The 21,894-nt window shown below is 42.0% G+C and overlaps 3 protein-coding genes and 1 long non-coding RNA gene across 5 annotated transcripts; 2 read left to right on the forward strand and 2 right to left on the reverse strand.

Annotated features, from left to right (window-relative positions):
- Positions 1–907: 907 nt before the first annotated feature.
- On the reverse strand, positions 908–8,637 carry wdr20b (WD repeat domain 20b). The gene is made up of 4 exons (XM_046060823.1): positions 8,343–8,637; positions 4,532–4,714; positions 3,007–4,407; positions 908–2,721 (listed from the first exon to the last, which is right to left on the reverse strand). The coding sequence occupies exons 1-4, from the start codon at positions 8,589–8,591 to the stop codon at positions 2,665–2,667; spliced, it is 1,890 nt and encodes a 629-aa protein (XP_045916779.1). The 5' UTR covers positions 8,592–8,637; the 3' UTR covers positions 908–2,664.
- hsp90aa1.1 (heat shock protein 90, alpha (cytosolic), class A member 1, tandem duplicate 1) lies at positions 7,843–14,758 on the forward strand. 2 transcript variants are annotated; one of them, XM_046060820.1, is made up of 12 exons: positions 7,843–7,938; positions 10,216–10,450; positions 11,331–11,480; positions 11,566–11,932; positions 12,049–12,182; positions 12,308–12,613; positions 12,719–12,884; positions 13,054–13,244; positions 13,353–13,500; positions 13,618–13,886; positions 14,006–14,339; positions 14,453–14,758. In XM_046060820.1, the coding sequence occupies exons 3-12, from the start codon at positions 11,331–11,333 to the stop codon at positions 14,560–14,562; spliced, it is 2,175 nt and encodes a 724-aa protein (XP_045916776.1). In that variant the 5' UTR covers positions 7,843–7,938; positions 10,216–10,450; the 3' UTR covers positions 14,563–14,758. The 2 variants fall into 2 exon arrangements, with proteins under 2 accessions (XP_045916776.1, XP_045916777.1); XM_046060821.1 differs by lacking the exon at positions 7,843–7,938 and having other exon boundaries at positions 10,115–10,450.
- On the reverse strand, positions 10,964–16,013 carry LOC123977830. Its single transcript, XR_006826770.1, has 3 exons — positions 15,844–16,013; positions 12,702–12,789; positions 10,964–11,154 (listed from the first exon to the last, which is right to left on the reverse strand). It is a non-coding gene; the product is annotated as an uncharacterized LOC123977830 (long non-coding RNA).
- On the forward strand, positions 15,196–20,994 carry hsp90aa1.2 (heat shock protein 90, alpha (cytosolic), class A member 1, tandem duplicate 2). Its single transcript, XM_046060819.1, has 11 exons — positions 15,196–15,351; positions 17,059–17,208; positions 17,417–17,783; positions 17,890–18,023; positions 18,141–18,449; positions 18,587–18,752; positions 18,872–19,062; positions 19,466–19,613; positions 19,724–19,992; positions 20,087–20,420; positions 20,585–20,994. Exons 2-11 carry the CDS (start codon positions 17,059–17,061, stop codon positions 20,695–20,697), a joined length of 2,181 nt encoding a protein of 726 aa, XP_045916775.1. The 5' UTR covers positions 15,196–15,351; the 3' UTR covers positions 20,698–20,994.
- The last annotated feature ends 900 nt before the right edge of the window (positions 20,995–21,894 follow it).

Here is a 21,894-nt window from a genome sequence, read left to right on the forward strand (position 1 = left end):
ACTTCACTGTTATGATGAGGAATTCTCATCCTCTCCTTTGTCTGAGCAACACTGCCACCTAGTGTCCAACTGTAACCCAAACAATGTGTTGAGCCGCAAGTTTAAATAGTAAGATAGACATTAATGTGGAGGAGCATCAAGGACCTCATAAAAATTGTGATAATGAAAAAAAATTCACATACTAGATTCTAGATTCTTATTGATAAGATCGCAGACGGAGCATGTAAAACCCAAATACATTTGTTGTGGGACTGTAACTTGCATAGCCTACATCTGTAGGCCTACATACAATTTTCCATTGATAAATGGAATTCAGCCATTATTTATTTTGGGTTGTTTTTTTTTTTTACACCTGTCTGTGAAGATTCTCAATCATCCAGGTCATAGTTATCCAACAAAGGACGAGGTCACCCCAACCTTCATTGGATTTTTTACACCTGTGCTTCTTCAAGTGTAGGCCATTTGCCTGGGTTTATCCAGGTTTATGACTCAGGAGTAACACATTATGATACCTAACTGCTACTGATGAGCTCCTTTGCTCATATATACTGTAGAATATTCTTCACGTGCTAAGTGTGGAAGCTCTGTGCACTTGTGTGAATCTACACTAGACCTTTATTGATGTTCCCTCAATTCCTTCTGCAAAATCTTTCTTCTTCCTCACCAACACACACTGGCTAAACCAAGTGCTACTGCTATGGAAGTGCTAGTGATACGAGTCAGGGTTTGGTTGAATATGTTGTCAGCATAATACCTAATAAATGCATGTTGTGGATTGAGCCCGACCTCTGGCCTCATGCGGATGAAAGCATCACACTCACAAGAGCTTGCAATGAAGATACAGATGCATGTGGCGCGAGTGCGCACGCTTTTGTAATATAATGAAGTAACACAAATGGAACGTGTGATCTGTCAAAGCTGTTTTAATAGGCGTCACATGGAGGAAAAAGGCTCCCACTGTTAAAAGTCCTCAGTCTTCCTACGTAGGTGCTTGGAAAACACGTTCACCTCAAGCACTTAACGCCACGATCAAGCGCGGAGTCAGGCGGGGTTGAACACAGTGTCAAATGTTTGTTCACAACTTCAGCATCAGTTCTGTAATTATTACTCACAATGAAAGGACTCATATTTCAGCCCTGTCTGCAGAACATGGTTGTCAAGTCTTATTTGTAAGTTAAAGTGAATTCACACACGTGTTGATGGATGGGACTAGTGGTGGGGGGTCTACGCCAGCGTTAGTCTTCCTGTGGTTTACCTGAGCTCGGAGTGATGGCTGAATAACACCGCTGCGCCTGCGCCTCACCTGCCTGTTCTAAAAGGAATCTGCAGCGGCAGGCTAGCTAGCGTTCAGCACTACCTGTTAGATACGAGGATTCATAGACATCTCCTATACCAAACAGTTAATTAATAAAAATACACCTGAATTCTCTTTATGTACAACAGAAAAGAAACATCTTCACCTGCATATTCAAGATTCTTTTTAATATTATGTATAGATTTTCTGTATTAGAAATATCACTATTTTCGGAAATGAGGATCTTTGAACTACTGTAATAATGATCGTTTCACCCATAAATCATTGAAGTACAATATTTACATATAATACAGAGCCCATTTAATCTGAAACAATATTAAAATAAATGTTCAATAGATACAAAGTTTTTTTTAATTCTATTTATATTTCAACCTTGTCAAGGAGTCCTTACACACTCCAAAAATGTAAAGCCATTCTCCTCTAACAAACTATTAAGTGCAAACAATTTTTTTCCATATAAAAAACTATCATTGCAGCATCCAGCGTTGAGACAGATGGCAATAACAAGTCGTTTCCCCCCCAAGTGCTTCCAAAGCTGTCTTCAAAATATTTCGCTTGTGTTCCATCGCCAGGAATTCAAAATAGGAAAAAGAAACAAGAATGAAAACAAAATCTGTGCAAATACACTTTAAAGTGTGATACCTTTGATTAAAATATTTCTAAAGGAAGTAAAAAGCTCTGGTCTTTCTTGAACAGGTGTCGAGGACAGGGGCTGCACATAGGGATCGCCCAGGAAGTGACAAATTGAAAAAGACTTGGCATTGGGGATGTGCTGCTGCTCCAAAACTATCCCTCATCTTACTCCCTTTATCTGTAACTTTGTTTTAATAAAACAAAATATAGGTAGAATGTCCAATTAAACCCATACAAAAGGTTAGGTTGAGGCATCACCACAATGCTTACAGCATCTCTAGTCTTTGAAGATCTACAGGCACAAAGGATTGGGTTCTAGAGTTTGTTATTTTTAGACTAGATGCGACTTGATATGACCATAAATGGAACAATGAGCCAGTCAACCCCTCCCACAAACCTCCTGGACGAAAGCTTGACCTCTTACTTCCAATAGTGCCTTTTGAAACACCCAGACACAAGGGAGTTGTGTGTGTGTGTGTGTGTGTGTGTGTGTGGGGGGGGGTCATGTTTCTAAGCCTGGCTTGGCCAACATCGGTTATCTAAACATGAGCAATAACACAAACAGAGCATCTGGGTGGTTGTAGTGATGAGAATGAAGGTGACACTGGAGGTCATGTGGTGTGTGACAAGTGTGCGAAGAAGCGCTGCAGGGCCTTGGCCTTGGTCATCCCCGTCTCTGTTGCATGGAGCTGTCATTACCAGCACCAGCACTGGGGCTATACTACTGTTCCACTGGGGGAGTTGGCTGGGTTGTTTTGAGATGATAGCAATCCCTGTGGAGAGACAGATAACACACATTGATAACAAACAGTGTAACTTGATACGTAATAAAAGAGGCAGAATAGTGAGGCCATGAGGTTTACTGTCGGGGGAAGATGTGCTATTAACCATCAAAATGCTGAGGATTTAGTATAAATCTTGCATGAAATAACCAAAACCTTTGGCTGCAACAAGGTGGCGTTAACAGCTTCTGAATGCAGCGAGAAAATGCCTGTTTTCGGGACAATGTGAGTTAAGAGGTGTCACATGACAGTATCCTCGAGAGGCCTGTCACTCACCACTTTCCCAGGCCTAGCCCATGTGCAAACGAACCCCTCCTGACAGGCTGTTACCAGACAGTCCTCAAGGAAGATTAACACCGTGAGTCTCTCGTGAGCGATCTTCTTGCACACCAGCGGCTCGAGCAGCGGCACGTCCTCCATGAGCGGGCACAGCGTCGTGCCCAGAGTCTTTGCTGCTTCAGCTTTTGCCGTCCGTGTTGAGCTAAGCTGGTTGAGCTTGTCGCTGCTCTTGCTGCTGATGTGGCCCATGCTGTGGTTTCGCTTATGGTCCTTCTCGTGGCGCTCCTTGCGTGAGTCATGTAATGACAGAGTTGCGAACTTGCTGACGCCAGTGGCAATGAAAGCACTATCAATGATGCTGTTGCCCTTGGTGCTGCTGCTGTTGCTGCCTGTGTGGCTGTTGGGTGTGCTGCCACCTGTCGGGTTGGAGGAATGTGGCAAGCTGTTGGACCGAGGCAGGGTGCTGGGGAGGGAGTTAGCTGGGTTGCCACTGGCGCTACTATTGCTCGCATTGTCTGTACCATTGGTGCCACTGGGATTAGTGGTGGATACAGTAGTAGTAGTAGTAGTAGTAGTAGTTTGTCCAGTGGCTGGAGGGCTTGTGGCACTCATAACATTAGTGTGAGTCCTAGTGCGGGACAAAGGGAGGTGAGGGAAGAGAATGTCCTCCGTTAGGTCCCACAGACACATCTGGGTATCCTGACCCACTGAGCCAAACCTGTAGGTCACACTAACAGGCCTACTGTCTGTAGAGTTTCTCTTAGAAAGCCGAGAATGAGCACTGTTAGCTCTGTCTCTGCCCGCACCAAAGTGAACCTGCTCATGAAACTCCTCATCACTACCACTGAACTCAGCGGGGGGGTCACCGTCCTCCACGCTGGTGGTACAGTGGTCAAATGCCACCACACTCACCCACGACTTGTGACCATGCCCCCGTGCAATTACTCTGCAGTCTGTAAATGACCACACTGTCACCAGGTCATCCTCCCCTCCTGCCACAATATATCGTCCATCTGGGCTCCAGCACACACACAGTAAACCACCAAAGTAGCTCTTCATTGTTCCGTGGAGCTCTGCAGCGTCGAAGCCAAACACACGCAGGAAGCCATCCTGGCTTGCACAAGCCAGGAACTTGCCGTCCGGGGAGAAGGCAAACTCGTTGAGTGCACCTTCGCCCACTGTCCAGCGCAGCAATGGGTTGCGAGCTGATTTGCTCTTGCAGGTATGCACAGCATAGTTTTCACCCTGCTTAAGGAGCTGGTAGTGGGGTGCCGTGGTGCCACAGGTGTTTTCCACGTTGTACAAATACATGCTGCCACTGGAGTGAGCCACCAAAAACAGGCTCTCTGAACCAGGAACCCATCTTACACACGTTACTCGGGACTTGTCTATGAGTCTCTGGGGGGGAGGGACAAAGAAACAGAGAAAGAGAAAAAACTGTATGTTACAACGATTTAAAGTAGTCTTTAGCATTTTTTAGTTGGCCTAACCAACAGAACATCAGACGTTGACTGGAACCCACCTCTTCATTGAAGAGTTTGCTGGTTTCCTTCTTTATTGGGTCTATGAGCTGCACCTGGCCCGCTGAGAAGCCCACCAGGAGGGAGACGCTCTCTGCTGTAGCTGTGAGGGGGTTGAAGTCATGACATGTGGGCTGCGTTCCTTTGTATATCCTCTTATCTATGGGTTTACTAAGATCTGCAGCCTAGAACAATGACAAATACACACAAATGAAAAACGAACAAACTAAAATGTCTGAATACTTGCTGGGGGCACATAACTCAAGAGCGGTGTTGGCTGCTATCTGCTAACCAAATGTTCCTGGTGCACGATAATGAACTGTGACACATGGGAAGTCTTTATCCAGAAATAGAAAGGAAGTCCAGCCCAACCAGACAATAACGGTTTGTCTTCCAACAAACGGTTGACAACAAGGGTTGGGTATCATTTAAAACCAAGCGATACCGATACCAATAGAGTACTTCATTCAATACCTTGCATAAAATGCCACCTGTTAAACCATAGTAGTTGATTGGTAGCCTATTATTATTTTTATTGTTGTTATGGACAAGCAAGGTTATCTATTTTTTTTCTTGTTTCAATTAACTAGATTCTTGTACTGAAATTGTATCAGATCGATCCTCATACTAATTAGGTCATCCTAGTATTAGCCTATGAGGGGAAAGACTACAACTTCGGAGTATTTTTATATTTGAATGACAGAGGAGAAGTGAAATAGTTTACTGACCAAATAAGTTGTGGGGAATGAATTTAAGGTAATTTTTTGATACGTATGTTGAAAGTAGACACGGGAAATTATTTTGTTAACTTTCGATCAATAAACTGAATTGAGAGATCTCCGCGAGTGCTTTGTCCTTTATTGGTGACTCGCAAACCTCCTCCAAAAACGACAGTCACAAGTATAAAACGAGTAAGGAGTCTGTTTAAAACACGTCACTTAACTACTCTAAAGACACAAACAGAGGAAAAGAGGCTGCACCTCCAGCAGACCACACCAACTACACCTGTAGTTGCAGCAGCTGCAGCCGGAGGCTCTGTGGGTAAAATCAGCTGATTGCTGCTATGCCACAAAAGCATTTACTTGATGTGATGGAACGTAGTGATCGATCAGTGACAAGTGATGTGAATAGCAAATAAAAATGTACAGAGATGTGTTAAATGATACCAGATTATAAAACCAACGGAAAGCCGGGCTTGTCTCCAGACGTGCAGGCCTTTTCTCTTACAGTTTACGGTGCAGGCACATAAGGAAAAAAAAGCCGTGCTCCTTTCTTTCTTTCAGTGTGTTGTTTGCGTGTTTGGCAGCAAGCAAAACCATACAAATAGTCATTTTTTGCCGCGATCTGGTTCCAAAAAGTAGGCCTACGTATCGATTGAAGTACTGGTTTGACTGGAGACGTTTCGATTGTACTCGAAACTGGGCTGTTTCGGTCGATACCATAAAAGTATCGAGTAGTAATAACCATCCATATTGACAACATAACCCAATTTAAAACAAACATGACACTGAGTTTTATGAACCTAAAATGTGGTGTGCTTTTCCCCCATAAGTTATATATATATATATATATATATATATATATATTCCCACACCACATGACACATGTTTGAATCATGTAAGCTTGTAGTGCAAGTTTACACCCAAAACTGACCCTATTCATCACAGCAAAACAGTCTGTTTCATTATTGTAAAAAAAAACAAAGAAGACAAGACGATAAGCTAAACCTGTAGCAGGTCAGAACGGAGCTGCTAAGGCGGCAGGAATGTATCTCGCATTGGATAAGGGAAAATCTGATGTGAGTGAAAGCTTTCTGCTTTATCGCTGCAACTCTCTTGTGGTCTCTTTTCAAGCAATAAAGTAGTAAGACAGAATGCTTAGGGGATGGAACTATAAAGCTGTCAGTGTTGTCAAAGCAAGGCAGCTCCAAATAAAATAAGGATCTTTGACAGACTTTGAAATTTCAAGTGCTACAATGATGCTAAGCTTTCCCTAAATGAGACTTCATTTATAAACAATCATTCCATAAGTGTCCTCGAGACAAGCAAGAGATATCTCAAACATGAATCTAAATGTGAGGGCGAGTGTGGGGTATAAACAACCCAAGACTTGTTCGGCCTAGATCTTGCTTTTCTCTGGGCACTTTTGGTCGGAAATGGTTTGCAAATTGCCAGTGAAGTTCAGCGACATAAACAGTAATTAAATCAAACTCAAGATAGGTCTACACTACTGCCTGTATGTATGACAGTAACATTTTGTAGGTCAACTCAGTGGGGGAAGTGATTGTCTAACATCAGGATTAGAGACAAGACACACCATTATAAATAAATATAAGAAGAGACGAGCTAAGTGAATACATATGCAGTGTTTTCCCATCTATTTTGGGCCACATGCTTATGTTGACAATTGGACCGATAATCCTCAGCAACAATCAGGCAGCATGACTTGTTATAATTCTTCGCTGTGCTGAAATGTAGCCTTAGATGCTAACTCGTTATTGGACGACGTGGACATGGACATTTTTTCTCACTTTTTTGTCGAAGAACCAATTTGAAATACTGCAACCTAAAGTCTCACTGATTGACCGATCATTTCAGCCTTCAGTACAGCCATCAGTGTCAGGAATTCGGGAAATGTGTTTGAAGCTGTCTGGGCTCAACTTATGTTAAATGAAAAACTTTTTACTAGAAGATGATGCCACATTTTACCACCTATACTGGCTGCTACCAAAATGTATCAACACACAGTAAGTCTTGATACAAATAGAGGAGCAAAGCTGGTTGTGTTTGAGATAAGCCAATTTTTACAGTTATTAAAACAGTGAGAAAAACATACCATATTTTCAGTCTGCTGCCAACGTTCCTGTTGTATTAATATAAAACACTTAAGTCACAATAAGGTAGTGTATCATTAAAAACAATACTGGAATAACACAGACACTACCAAATGAGCTGATATGGGCTGACACACCGCTGCATATTTGTGCATATTCTAAAATAAAACACTGTTTATCCTGTCTGGTAACAATATTTAAAATAAGTGCTTCTTCCTCCTCATAGTTTGTAACTGTGCTGTGAGATTGTGAGAGACCACTGAGAACACATGAACTGGAGAATAGCAGCAGAGTTCTCATTGGGAGGCTAGGCGCTGCTGCTGTTGTTGTTAGTTTGCATATTCAGTGGCCGCTTCAGGGACAACCACATCATCAGCATCACCGCCACAGTCACCATCCCTGCTAAACAAGAACAAACGTGGCTTGCTGCAATGATGACATCATCAGCGCGTGCAACCAAACAGTGGCTCACATTGCATCACATCACGGACAAGTAACACTAATCACTACCACTCCACAAGCGTGCAATGTGAACACTTGGTCCTGGTACTAGAAACGCCAAAGCTGACCCTGCCGGTGAGCACTGTTGACAACACCGAACGTAGAGCTTTGCCATGTAGAGAACGAAGATAAACAAACACATCTTAAGACATGTCAAGAATTTTCTCACGCTATACAGTTCACCGGGAAAGCTCGTGTCGCAGCTTGTCACTGGCTGAAATTCAAACAACTGGCGGACTCTGAAGTGCAAACAAAGTCTCATCGAGGCAAAATCAACTTCTGTGGCGATGTTAGCTACGAATGCTAATTAGCTCCCAACTTAGCTTGGTCTGCTACATGGCCTTGTCTTGACAACCTGCGCACTTCAATGACATAAGCTAAAAGAGTTGACAGGCAGGGTGCAACACGTTTGAATATGCCAAATCAATGGGCTGCTCCTGGACAGCGCGGGCCTCGTCGCTGCAGTCTATATTGTTTACCTTTCTCACGCCTTTGTAGATATAAAAGTACAGTTCCCGGCCCACATTGAAACAGATCCTGTCGCCGTTGCCGGACTGGTCGTTTACATTGACGAAGGAGACCTTGACGGGATTGGAGCCCTGCGAGTTGAAAGGCACCCTGTTCGGGCGGCTGTATTCGGAGTGAGTGAGGAGTTTGTAGACACCTTCTCGTGTGGTGAATTGAGTTTTAATTTCGTTCATCTCCTTCCCTCCTCCCTCCGCCGCCATCTTGGAAATTGGCGTTCATCCTTGTCCGACCCCCGGATGTTACCAACAACGCATGCGTTGAACCGTTGAAGTCCTGCAGCCATGCGTACAGAGAAGTGTAAAGTCATGTGAGACAAAATTAGAAAAATAAACAGCGTATTTGTAGAAACCGGCTTCAAACAAATAACCCGCACCTAACAGACTAATAATGTATAATGAATACATCTGACAAACAAATTGTATCTTTTTTAATGACGTTTCTTACTAGAAATGGTTGGATTCATGAAATAAAAATACATAAATTACATTAGATTAGCCTACTGGATATTACCAACTCATATACAATTTAATAATAGGGCAATATAAAGTGGGAAAAATACAAACAATAAATAAGGCTTTATTATAATTATAAGGCAAACAACACGTGTTGGATATTTTTAGAAACTATGTAGAAAATTTGCTATCCTTTGCATTGACAAAATGCAGAAAAAAACACTAATAGACTAGACAATATTAATATAATTAATAATAATATTATAATTAATATTAAAAAGTAAATCATAGACAGGACCCAGACTGGGATTGAAACCTGTGGACTTTGTTGTAATTAAATGATTAAAATAAGGATATATGATCATGCCTATCCCAGAATATTCTACCATTCCAGAAACATCCATTTCTGTATTAGCCTACTGTCCATTTATTTCAAACATGTCTAGACTCACCACATTATTCTAGAAAAGGATTCAAACTATGGAGAATCTGGCTCTTTGCTTAAGAATATATCATCTTACATAGATTGCGACATATTCTCAGTTACATGGACAGTCAGCTTCTAGTAGTGTCTACTATCAACTAGAGACATTTCAGTTACATAACAGATTTGTAGCAAGTGTAATACACTGCCATCCTCTGGTCAGCTGAAGTCATTAACACCCACACTGGACCATAGAATCATAGTCTTCTGTCATGTATTTACTGTGTAGTTCCACATTTGAAAATCTCTGTGTGTGAGCTGTTGTATATTTCAAGTGTTACGGTTATGGTGACCGGACAGGGCCTGCTAATTATCCCAATAATTAAACTTGTGCAATTGAGGCCAATAAACTCTGAAACATCTTCAGAATGAGTTAAGGCTTATGATTCTGTTTACAGATGCAGCTGAAAGCCCTGGGAAATTTCTAGATAGTGGATCTGGTGATTCTTTTTTTCACACTGCTATAATAGGGTTTACTAATATTAATTATGTTTTAAAATATACCATTAACTCATCTACACTCACAAAGTATCACAGGAGCAAATTATTTTCATATGTATCTCAGCTTCTCTTAGAAATACTGTCCAACTGCTTCAAATGTGCTAAACCTTCACCCCAATGTACACACCAGAAAAAGAAATGGCCCTGCTATCCCTAAGAAGGCATATGGTAACTGTGTGTGTGCGGGTCTAGTCAGGCACCGCAACAGCAGCTGATAGTATAGGCACAGCTGTGATGCTTATAGGGGGGTATGGGGCCTAAAAGCTAGACAAGCTATCAGGAAAGCTCTCATTGTGAGTGACAGGCACTCCTTGTGACTCTGCAGCCCTATAAGGGCACATAAACTTTAGGGCTCTGGTATCTCACTCACTACGCCTCCCTTCCCAGCCTTTCCTCAACACCCCCACTACTGTAGTGAATCTTCTGGAAGCTTCTGAATGGGAGCTTCGAGAACCCCCCTTCAAGTATAAAAAGACACCAGCATGTCATAGGGTCTGCATAGAAAATAACTCACCAAGAGAGACTTACTGCCCACAGGAGCAGCAGCGAAGCACACATTTGGAGCTCAGTGATACATTTGACGACACTCTTCAAGAAGGGGAAGAAAAAGCTTATATTCAAGGTAAGACTAGAACACATTAAATCAAATACAGCATGTACCAAGCATGTACTGCAACACATGTTTTTGTGTTGCAGTTTAGATAAGAATCAGTTGCAAAGGGCAAATTTACACTATATTGGGTGCTTAAATGGTAGGAGCACAGGCTGAACAGTGAGAATACTTCACTTCTTTTAGATTTTTAATATCAGTATTCTGTAGTATGGCAGAATTGCCTCTTTTCAATTATTATTCTAGTGAGACTGTAACATGCAAGGAGCACATGGCAAGCAGGGTGACCTAAGTGTGAGAGCAATGGCGGATGAGCAGGAAAACCAGTTGACACAAAGAGCAGAAACAGCAGTTTCACACCTTGGTGCAGAAAAGTATCTAAAAACAATATTGAATACAATGGAAACACAAAGATGCCAGCTTTTTTATGGCCTATTTTAATCTTGAATGTTTATGAATAAGGGCCTGTACAACACAAATATAAATACCTCACTCATGAAAAAATCATTACTGCTCTATAGACAAAAAGCTGAATTCCTAGCTGCTAATTCCTCCTTTAACATAAAGGTGTTGAATGACGCATGGTGAAGCCTTTGGGGGTTGGGGAAAGCTTCAGAACTCCAGCCCTCTTCCAAATGGCAAGTCCTTGATTGACAGAAGGAACATATGTTCATCCACCATTAGCAATAGCGACCCTCCTTGAGCCATGAGGCTGTCTTTAACAAGGGTGAGAAAGAGATTTCAAATATAACACCAGGAAATTATTTCCAAGATAATTAACACATATATAAAAACATTTTTTTTTAAAGAAAAGTTGTGCGTTTAAGCATGAGAAGCATAATTATGAATCCAGAATAAGATTTTATCAAACATAATGTTTGCTTTCTTTTAGATGCCTGAGAAAGCTGGAAACGTTATGGAGGAGGAAGTGGAGACCTTTGCCTTCCAGGCTGAGATTGCTCAGCTTATGTCCCTTATTATCAACACCTTCTACTCGAACAAGGAGATCTTCCTTAGAGAGCTCATCTCCAACTCCTCAGATGTAAGTATCTTTGTTTGTCAAATGAAAGCAGCCCTTACATGTCTACAAACGTCACTATTTTAACAAGCGTATCCCTTCCGGACAGGCCTTGGACAAAATCAGATATGAAAGTTTGACAGACCCCAGCAGACTCGAGTCCTGCAAGGACCTGAAGATTGAAGTCAGGCCCGACCTGCATGCTCGCACCCTGACCCTGATTGACACAGGTATCGGCATGACCAAGGCTGACCTGATCAACAATCTGGGCACAATTGCCAAGTCTGGCACCAAGGCTTTCATGGAGGCTCTGCAGGCTGGAGCCGACATCTCCATGATTGGTCAGTTTGGCGTGGGTTTCTACTCAGCCTACCTGGTGGCTGACAAGGTGACGGTCATAACCAAGCACAATGATGACGAGCAGTATGTGTGGGAGTCTGCAGCTGGAGGCTCATTCACTGTCAAACCTGACACTGGTTAGTTTTATTTCTCTCAATTACATAATACTCTATTCAATAATTTGCATAATGAATATAATTTCACCCATTATCAGGGATCGTTCTCATTATTTATTTTATTGCTATACTTTTAGGAGAGTCTATTGGCAGAGGCACCAAAGTGACCCTTCACCTCAAAGAAGATCAGACAGAATACTGTGAGGAGAAACGCATCAAGGAAGTTGTGAAGAAGCACTCGCAGTTCATTGGCTACCCTATTACACTTTATGTAAGTTCTAACTTTCATTAGCAATAACATTTGTCCATCTTAAAACCTAATAAAAACCGAAGATAGTAATGCTTAAACATAAAAAAAAAAACATCCTAAACCACCACTCTTTTCGTGTATTCAAGGTGGAAAAGACAAGGGAGAAGGAAATGGACCTTGACGAGGGAGAGAAGGAAGAGGAAGTTGAGAAAGATGCTGCTGAGAACAAGGACAAACCTAAGATTGAGGATGTGGGCTCCGACGAGGATGAGGACACAAAGGAAAGTAAGAACAAGAGGAAGAAGAAGGTCAAGGAAAAATATATCGATGCTCAGGAGCTGAACAAAACCAAGCCCATCTGGACCCGTAACCCTGATGACATCACCAATGAAGAGTATGGAGAGTTCTACAAGAGTCTCACCAACGATTGGGAGGACCACATGGCTGTCAAGGTAAGCTAAATATATTAATGATTAACATGCCAAAAACAGCCACCAAACTACCTTTTTGCAAAATGTTGTAATGCTAATAAATTCATACTTCATTCATGTCTGCAGCATTTCTCAGTGGAGGGTCAGCTGGAGTTCCGTGCCTTGCTCTTCGTACCCAGAAGGGCTGCATTCGACCTCTTTGAAAACAAAAAAAAGAAAAACAATATCAAGCTGTACGTGCGCAGGGTCTTCATCATGGACAACTGTGATGAACTGATTCCAGAGTACCTCAGTAAGTAACATTATTACTAATAGTTCACATACAAATTCTCAGTCTGATCTAAGATATTGACGACCTTTAAACTCGGCATTCTAGCGCTCATGAAGTCATAATTATTGGTAGGATTAACTTATCTTTCATAAGTTTGGAAGGCTAAGCAGTCTTTATCTTCTCTATTTAGATTTCATCAAGGGTGTGGTGGACTCTGAGGATCTGCCCCTGAACATCTCCAGAGAGATGCTGCAGCAGAGCAAGATCCTGAAGGTCATCCGCAAGAACCTGGTCAAGAAGTGCCTGGAGCTCTTCACTGAACTCTCCGAGGACAAGGACAACTACAAAAAGTACTACGAGCAGTTCTCCAAGAACATCAAGGTAGTTTGGTCCATCCAAATGTATTTCTTTAACTGTAACCCTTCAGATAGAAAATTTTAGTTCCACGTTTATTGTTCAGTATTAGTAACACCTCATTTCATGTTTTAGCTTGGCATCCATGAAGACTCTCAGAACAGGAAGAAGCTGTCTGAGCTGCTGCGCTATTACACCTCATCCTCTGGAGATGAGATGGTTTCCCTGAAAGACTACGTTTCACGCATGAAGGACAACCAGAAACACATCTACTACATCACAGGTTAGCTCTTCAACTCGATTTCCATCCTTTTCCTTTTATGCTTTTGCTTTAAAGTTTTCTCAAATGTGATTTGTTAATTAGCATGTTGATAACACAAATTCACATCAACTTTCACAGGTGAGACCAAAGACCAGGTGGCTAACTCTGCCTTTGTGGAGCGACTTCGCAAAGCTGGCCTTGAAGTCATCTACATGATCGAGCCCATTGATGAGTACTGTGTCCAGCAGCTGAAGGAGTATGATGGCAAGAACCTGGTTTCGGTGACCAAGGAAGGCCTGGAGCTGCCTGAGGATGAGGAAGAGAAGAAGAAGCAGGAGGAGCTCAAAAATAAATTTGAAAACCTTTGCAAGATCATGAAGGATATCCTTGACAAGAAGATTGAAAAGGTAAAGGAAATGGCAGACAGTTTACCTCATCTATTTTAATATTCCCTTGCTATTATGCTTACAGAGTATAATCAATTTTGTTTGATCTCGACTATAATACAACATTTGATTTTTGACAGGTCACAGTCTCCAACCGCCTGGTCTCTTCCCCCTGCTGCATCGTCACCAGCACCTATGGCTGGACGGCCAACATGGAGAGGATCATGAAGTCTCAGGCCCTGAGAGATAACTCCACCATGGGCTACATGACAGCTAAGAAGCACCTTGAGATCAATCCTGACCACCCCATCGTGGAGACCCTGAGGCAAAAGGCAGAGGCTGACAAGAATGACAAGGCTGTGAAGGATCTGGTCATCCTCTTGTACGAGACTGCCCTGCTGTCTTCAGGATTCACACTGGAGGACCCACAGACGCATGCCAACCGCATCTACAGAATGATCAAGCTTGGTCTTGGTACGTTTTTTGCCCCCTCTGACTACTGACATTTTAGACATTACAGGAATTAGTCTGCCTATTATACATTAATAAGTGGCTTTGGTTGCTGATGATTGCATTCTCATTCACAGGCATTGATGATGATGATTCTGCAGTTGAGGACCTCATTCAGCCTGCTGATGAAGATATGCCTGTATTGGAAGGAGACGATGACACATCCAGAATGGAGGAAGTTGACTAAAATACTTTGCAGAATCTTTCCTGCTTGCTTAATTTTTATTTTTGTAAGTTATGTTGCTTTGTCAAATAGGTATTTCATTCTGACACAACTCTCATCTCTTAAACAGTATTAACTAGTTGATACAAGTAAAATAAGGGAATTAATAGGCCACATTGTGGCTTAGTCTACACTGTATCAGCTGCTTAGCCTATATAAAACTACTGACAACGATTAAGAGTAATATACAGCCACTGGGAATTTGGCTTATGTCTCTTTTTGTAACTATTACATTTTCTATGAAATGCATTCACATTTATAATAAAATTTATTAAGAAATAAGACCTGCAGTCTCGATTATTGAGTGTCCTGCATGTTGAATTTCATCACTTTGTTTAGTTCCTTCAAGCTGATATCGGTTTAGAAGAGACAGTTATAACACAGGTGAAGTCATTTAAATATATCAACTTTTTTTTATTCGATGTTCTGGAATTTTCATTGAACATCTCGCGCTTCGTTCTAGTTCCTACTCCCGCAAGCCAGCCTCCCCTCCTTTAGTCCCGCCTCCTCCAGCCTTGAATGCACAGAGATGCATGGGCACACATCATGATTGACAGTCCACCGGGCCTGTCAGCGCCCACTAACGAGCTGTAGAAAGGAGGATTCCAGATGGTTCTGGAACTCATGTTGGGATTTCTCGAACGCTCAGAAGGTGTATAAAAGCTGCCAGACATCTATTAGCCGGGTTGTCTGCGACTTAGAAACGACCTCCACACGTTTCTCGCCGGAGTTTACGACACACCGAGGACCAAGGTAAATAAATTAAGTAGTTTTATATAATGATAACGTTTCTGTGGAGATGTCAACTGATAAAGCATATTACACACTTTGACATTCGTGGTTACTATTAGCTAATTCTCTTAACGTTAACTGTTATTTACTATAAAACGTTAACATTAGCTAAGTTATAGCTTAACGTTAGCAGTTTTCCATCGAAGCTGATATTTTATAAAATGACTATAACGATAAAATATTCTGCCTGGCTACAGATGGAGATGACTTTAGTGAAGGTGGGATAAAATATAGTTAAAGTAGGCTACATCGTGTTATAAGCAGATTTAAACCAATATAACGTTAAGTTACAATGGCCGTATGCGTGTGATTTGTTCTTTTTGGTGACATTCATACATGTGAGTTTGTAACGGGTGTATCTGCGTTAACGTTATCTTCCTGGCCTACCTGCGTTACTTTCACATGGCCAAACTTTATCCAACAATATCATGGCAACTATCCGTCCCACATTACCTTAGGCATCGCTCAAAGCTGGGTGACAGCACCACACATGGTGCATCCGCGGTGCACATTTCAGGCAGGGATTATGTTAAGTAGGCGCACAGTTTAATGGACCTGAATCAGATTTCCCGGGGAGAGAGATTTGACGGTGTATGTCGTCCTGTACGGTCACAGTAATTCAGTGCAAGATCCGTCAAGTACAGAGGGGGATTCTTCACAGTAACTCCTCAGATGTTTAAGAAGAGAGAGGAGGAGCTTTTGATTACAATGGAAACTGCCAGAGAGTTCTGCTCGCCTCTTGGTACCTTCTAGAAACTTGCATGTCGCATGGGGAACCGGCAGGTGGGGCCATTTCTGCTTGTGTTTCTAGCCACGCGCTCCTCTCTGATAAACCAATAACTAATCATGACAATTGCAGTAGGAGAGGATAACTGCACATGTAATTGCAGTGTCGTGATTTATTTAAGTGTGTGGGATGAAATGCAGTGTTTAATCACTATTAGCCCTCTCTGTTTAAGTCTTGGTTGCAGAACATAATAAACTGTAATAATGGATAATAAAAAGCAAGTACAATTAATTTTCTCTACTTTTAACATACACTTTTTAAAGTATTTAGAAAAAAATGAAAGTTGTGGGGGGGAGAGAAACATTTACATTATCTAACTGTAAATGCAGAAGCAGGCGGATTCTGATTTGCCAAAGATGGATTAAAGGGAGGTGGAGCAGTGAGCAGAGGCAGACGGTCACACCACCTGCCTGCACAAGTGACACATGCTCACACATAAGTGCTGATGCATGCCTCACTTCTGCTTCATTTAACTGATGTGAACTGATTATTATATTGACGGTAACTTTAATTACTTTTTGGGTGATTGCCGGGGCTTGTTGTGCAGTAGGTGTGACAGTGTGGTGAATCAAGGTGCTGCAGCCAATCCACAGACCAGTGAACATGACTGTGCACACAGGTCCATAACATGTCTGTATAACTAAAATGGCTAAAAACAGGTAGAACAACTGGGTCAGACTTTAGTTGTACAAAAGCATTTAACACTTTTCCTTATGGTAATTCATTCAGTTCTCTAACCTAACTCATAATTGTGTAGGCCTGCTTTAGGAATGCAGATGGTGCCATCTTGTAAGACGTACCAAATGTTTTGCATGTCCGCATGTGTAATCCATGATGTGAGCATGTTCTAAAAACAAAATTAATTTGTCCTCTCTGCTTAGATGCCTGAATCACACGACCAACCAATGGAGGAGGAGGCTGAGACTTTTGCATTCCAGGCTGAGATTGCTCAGCTGATGTCCCTGATCATCAACACTTTCTATTCCAACAAAGAGATCTTCCTTAGGGAGCTCATCTCCAACTCTTCAGATGTAAGTTTGTCATAGTCTAAAGCTGTTTACTTAATCTCATGTGGTGTCAAAGATGTTTATTGAGCTTATTTTAAGGGAAGTATTGTTATACACTGTGGCTATACATAGTACTAAGCTGATAAACAAGGGACTGAAAAAGACAAATACTGAATAATTCATTTAAATTTCCGTCAAAACGTTTCATTAATGGATTTCTTCCCCCATCCAGGCCCTGGACAAAATCCGCTATGAGAGTCTCACTGACCCCTCCAAGCTGGACAGTGGCAAAGACCTCAAAATCGAAGTAATTCCCAACAAAGAGGAACGCACCCTGACCCTGATTGACACAGGTATCGGCATGACCAAGGCTGACCTGATCAACAATCTGGGAACAATCGCCAAGTCTGGCACCAAGGCTTTCATGGAGGCTCTACAGGCTGGAGCCGACATCTCCATGATTGGTCAGTTTGGCGTGGGTTTCTACTCAGCCTACCTGGTGGCTGAGAAGGTGACGGTCATAACCAAGCACAATGATGATGAGCAGTACGCCTGGGAATCCTCTGCTGGAGGCTCATTCACAGTGAAGGTGGACAACTGTAAGTAATGTTAAGGCCATTGTTTTGTTGCCAGTTAACACTTAGCTTTGGTAGAGGGGTTCCTACAGGGTAATCTGTAACTTTTGACTCCTTTTCCCCCCTATAGCTGAGCCCATTGGGCGTGGCACCAAGGTGATCCTGCACTTGAAAGAAGACCAGACAGAATACATCGAGGAGCGAAGAATCAAAGAGATTGTGAAAAAGCACTCCCAGTTCATTGGCTATCCCATCACACTCTTTGTAAGCACTTGAATTTGAATTGTGTATTAAATGGCTAAATTAATTTAAATCAGTTACCTTGACTTAGCAAAGTCATCCAAAAATCACAGCTAGTGACTAAATAATTTTTTTTTTCAGGTGGAGAAGGAGCGTGACAAGGAGGTGAGTGATGATGAGGCAGAGGAGGAGGAGAAGGACCAAGACGAGGAGAAGGACGAGGACAAGCCCGAGATTGAGGATGTTGGGTCAGATGAGGAGCATGATCACGACAAGTCTTCTGACAAGAAGAAGAAGAAGAAGAAGATCAAGGAGAAGTACATTGACCAGGAAGAGCTGAACAAGACCAAACCCCTGTGGACTCGTAACCCAGATGACATCACTAATGAGGAGTATGGCGAGTTCTACAAGAGTCTCACCAATGACTGGGAAGACCACCTGGCTGTGAAGGTAGGTCTCTTAACTTTATTTTTTTTTATATTTATTGGAAATGCATATGTTGTCTATATTGTGCATATTTTAATACAAGTGATATAATCAAATTTGAATAGTGACCCTATAACTGAGCTCTCACCCCCCCTCCACAGCATTTTTCAGTGGAGGGTCAGCTGGAATTCCGCGCCTTGCTCTTTGTCCCTCGCCGCGCTCCCTTCGACCTCTTTGAAAACAAGAAGAAGAAGAACAACATTAAGCTTTACGTGCGCAGGGTCTTCATCATGGACAACTGCGAGGAACTAATTCCTGAGTACCTCAGTGAGTATGAACCCAAATGTGGAATTACTTGTTTATGGAATTTGTTCATAAATCAAATAATCATTATATTAGAAATTTAAAGGTATTGCTGACCAGGTGGTCTTTATCCATCCTCTCAGATTTCATCAAGGGTGTGGTGGACTCTGAGGATCTGCCCCTGAACATCTCCAGAGAGATGCTGCAGCAGAGCAAGATCCTGAAGGTCATCCGCAAGAACCTGGTCAAGAAGTGCCTGGAGCTCTTCACTGAACTCTCCGAGGATAAGGACAACTACAAAAAGTACTACGAGCAGTTCTCCAAGAACATCAAGGTTAGTGTTCTCACCTTGCTCCATGAGAGCTGCAAGTTTTCCTGATCTTGTCACATTTATGCTTTTGGCAACCAGCTTTGTTTGATACTGTGTTAATGGCATCACAAATTAAGACAGATCTAATCAGAATTTTAGCAGGATGGAGCTTACTTTTAGCTCAAAGTGTAAAGCTTAACAAGAACTTCCCCAGACCTTTTTATGCAGTAGCTATCACTCTGATCCTTTGGCCATATTGTCCACGTGTAAAACTGCTTTGAGTCTTGTTTGGAGCTCCTTACTGTTATCTTCTGTTTAAAGGCATTCTAGTAAGCAATGGTTGCTAGAATAAATGTCAATTGAATTGATGTCTACTGATGCAACTTTGTTTTCAACCCCTGACATTTAGTTTTATTTGTCTTTTCAGCTCGGCATCCACGAGGATTCTCAAAACAGGAAGAAGCTGTCTGAGCTGCTGCGATACTACACCTCAGCTTCTGGAGATGAGATGGTTTCCCTGAAGGACTATGTAACACGCATGAAAGACAGCCAGAAACACATCTACTACATCACCGGTGAGGATGCTCTTCATCTATAAACTGTTTAATGTAAATGTATGAAAGCATCCTAAAATGAGGTAAAGTGAGTTGACTCATGTGACAGCATTGCCATGTCTGTATTTTAGGTGAGACCAAAGACCAGGTGGCTAACTCTGCCTTCGTGGAGCGCCTTCGCAAAGCCGGCCTGGAGGTCATTTACATGATCGAGCCCATCGACGAGTACTGTGTGCAGCAGCTGAAGGAGTTTGAGGGCAAGAACCTGGTTTCGGTGACAAAGGAAGGCCTGGAGCTGCCTGAGGATGAGGAAGAGAAGAAGAAGCAGGAGGAGAAGAAGGCTCAGTTTGAGAACCTGTGCAAGATCATGAAGGACATCTTGGAGAAGAAGGTGGAGAAGGTGAGTAGATTGTTGTAGAACTTCAGATTGTGTATAATCCACTGTTGTACAAATAAGGCAGAAAATGGTGTTAATTCTTGTGTCACCTCCACAGGTCACAGTCTCCAACCGCCTGGTCTCTTCCCCCTGCTGCATCGTCACCAGCACCTATGGCTGGACGGCCAACATGGAGAGGATCATGAAGGCCCAGGCCCTGAGAGATAACTCCACCATGGGCTATATGGCTGCTAAGAAGCACCTTGAGATCAATCCTGACCACCCCATCGTGGAGACCCTGAGGCAAAAGGCAGAAGCTGACAAGAACGATAAGTCTGTGAAGGATCTGGTCATCCTGCTCTTTGAGACAGCCCTGCTCTCTTCAGGATTCACCTTGGATGACCCCCAGACCCACTCCAATCGCATCTACAGAATGATCAAGCTGGGACTTGGTGAGTATCTTGTGTTTATCTACACAACGGAAAACTTTCAAGACATTAAACTATGCATCTTGCAAATTTCCAAGCTATTAAATGGTAGCAGCGACATACTACCAATAAAACAATTTAAAATAAACCTGACGTCACTTTCATGATCTGCATCCTTCCTCTTTCAGGTATTGATGAAGATGATCTGACACCAGATGAAGCCACCCCTGCTCCCACTGAGGACATGCCCCCTCTTGAAGGGGACGATGACGACACATCCAGGATGGAGGAGGTGGACTAGGCCTGTTTCTATTGCCTGCTAGCTTTCAAATGTAGTGTTATATAAAATTTAAAGTTTGAATGTTGTAAATGAGCCTGGAACATCCCCCTTTTTGACCAATTTTACTTTATTTTCCCTTGCGTTGACCATATGCAGTTCAGATTCATTGATGTCATGTTTTGTATTTTTTTTTTTAACTTATTGACATTCCAATGGTTCTTTGTGTTTTCTTACTTTTACTGTAAATATTTCAAGATCAATACATTTATTTGAAAGGAGTGGGACTGACAAATAAAGATTTACCAGGTTAACAAGTCATGTTGGTTCCTTCCATCTTTACTGAGTTACCTGTCCAGTGTCTAAGTAGTTGTCACAAGACAGTAGAAAATGTTAGAATACAGTACAGTATAAAGTTCTAGTTGAAGATAAATTTCATCCTTGTGAAATCTAAGGGGTACATTACAGGTAAATAACTGTTGGTGGAAGAAGTGAAAATGCCTACAGGCAGTTACCCTGTAAGGTAAAGTTAACAGGATGGAGAAATTTGCAATGCTGGTAAGGCTTTTATGGGCTGTATGGCTAGAGAAATAGGGAAATATTTGACCAGGGGACCTTAAGTGTTGATTCCAAATAATCATCTTAGCCTTGACGATGGCTTCCTTCTATTCAAGTGTCAGTAAGCCATTACGGTGTGACAGTGAACCAGCATACACAATTTAAGAATTCTGCAATACTTTTTTTTTATACCTGTGCTTTTCTGTAATCTGACGTGTCAAAATGTCTACGTGAAAATGTTCGTTATGGGGAGGTGCATGTTAACATAATTCCAGTAGGTGGCAGTAAGGCGACACTGGGGATGCCTGAACCTTTCAAATATTCTAGAAAAATGTGTTACACGCATAGACCGAATAAAAAAGGTTGTGTTTGGCAGCGAGGGGAAAACAGAAGTTGGGTGAAAACCGAAAATGCTACAAACCATTGCCACATTGAAGTTGGTAGATAGTTGGCAGATAAACTTGCTTTATTATAATGTGAGAGATTCAGTAACAGAAAAAAACCCACTCAGTAATGAAAAAATGAGGTGCAAGAGTTGAATATGAAAGTCACAATGTGCACAGAAAATAAAAATGTTGAAAAATTATGATAAATGCCTTTTACAATTTCAAAATGCCCAAGTTGACATATTTAACATATTTTTGTGCAGTGTACAGCCCCAAA

This window comes from Micropterus dolomieu, linkage group LG10, assembly GCF_021292245.1.
Source record: "Micropterus dolomieu isolate WLL.071019.BEF.003 ecotype Adirondacks linkage group LG10, ASM2129224v1, whole genome shotgun sequence".
In the NCBI taxonomy this organism is placed as follows: Eukaryota; Metazoa; Chordata; class Actinopteri; order Centrarchiformes; family Centrarchidae; genus Micropterus; species Micropterus dolomieu.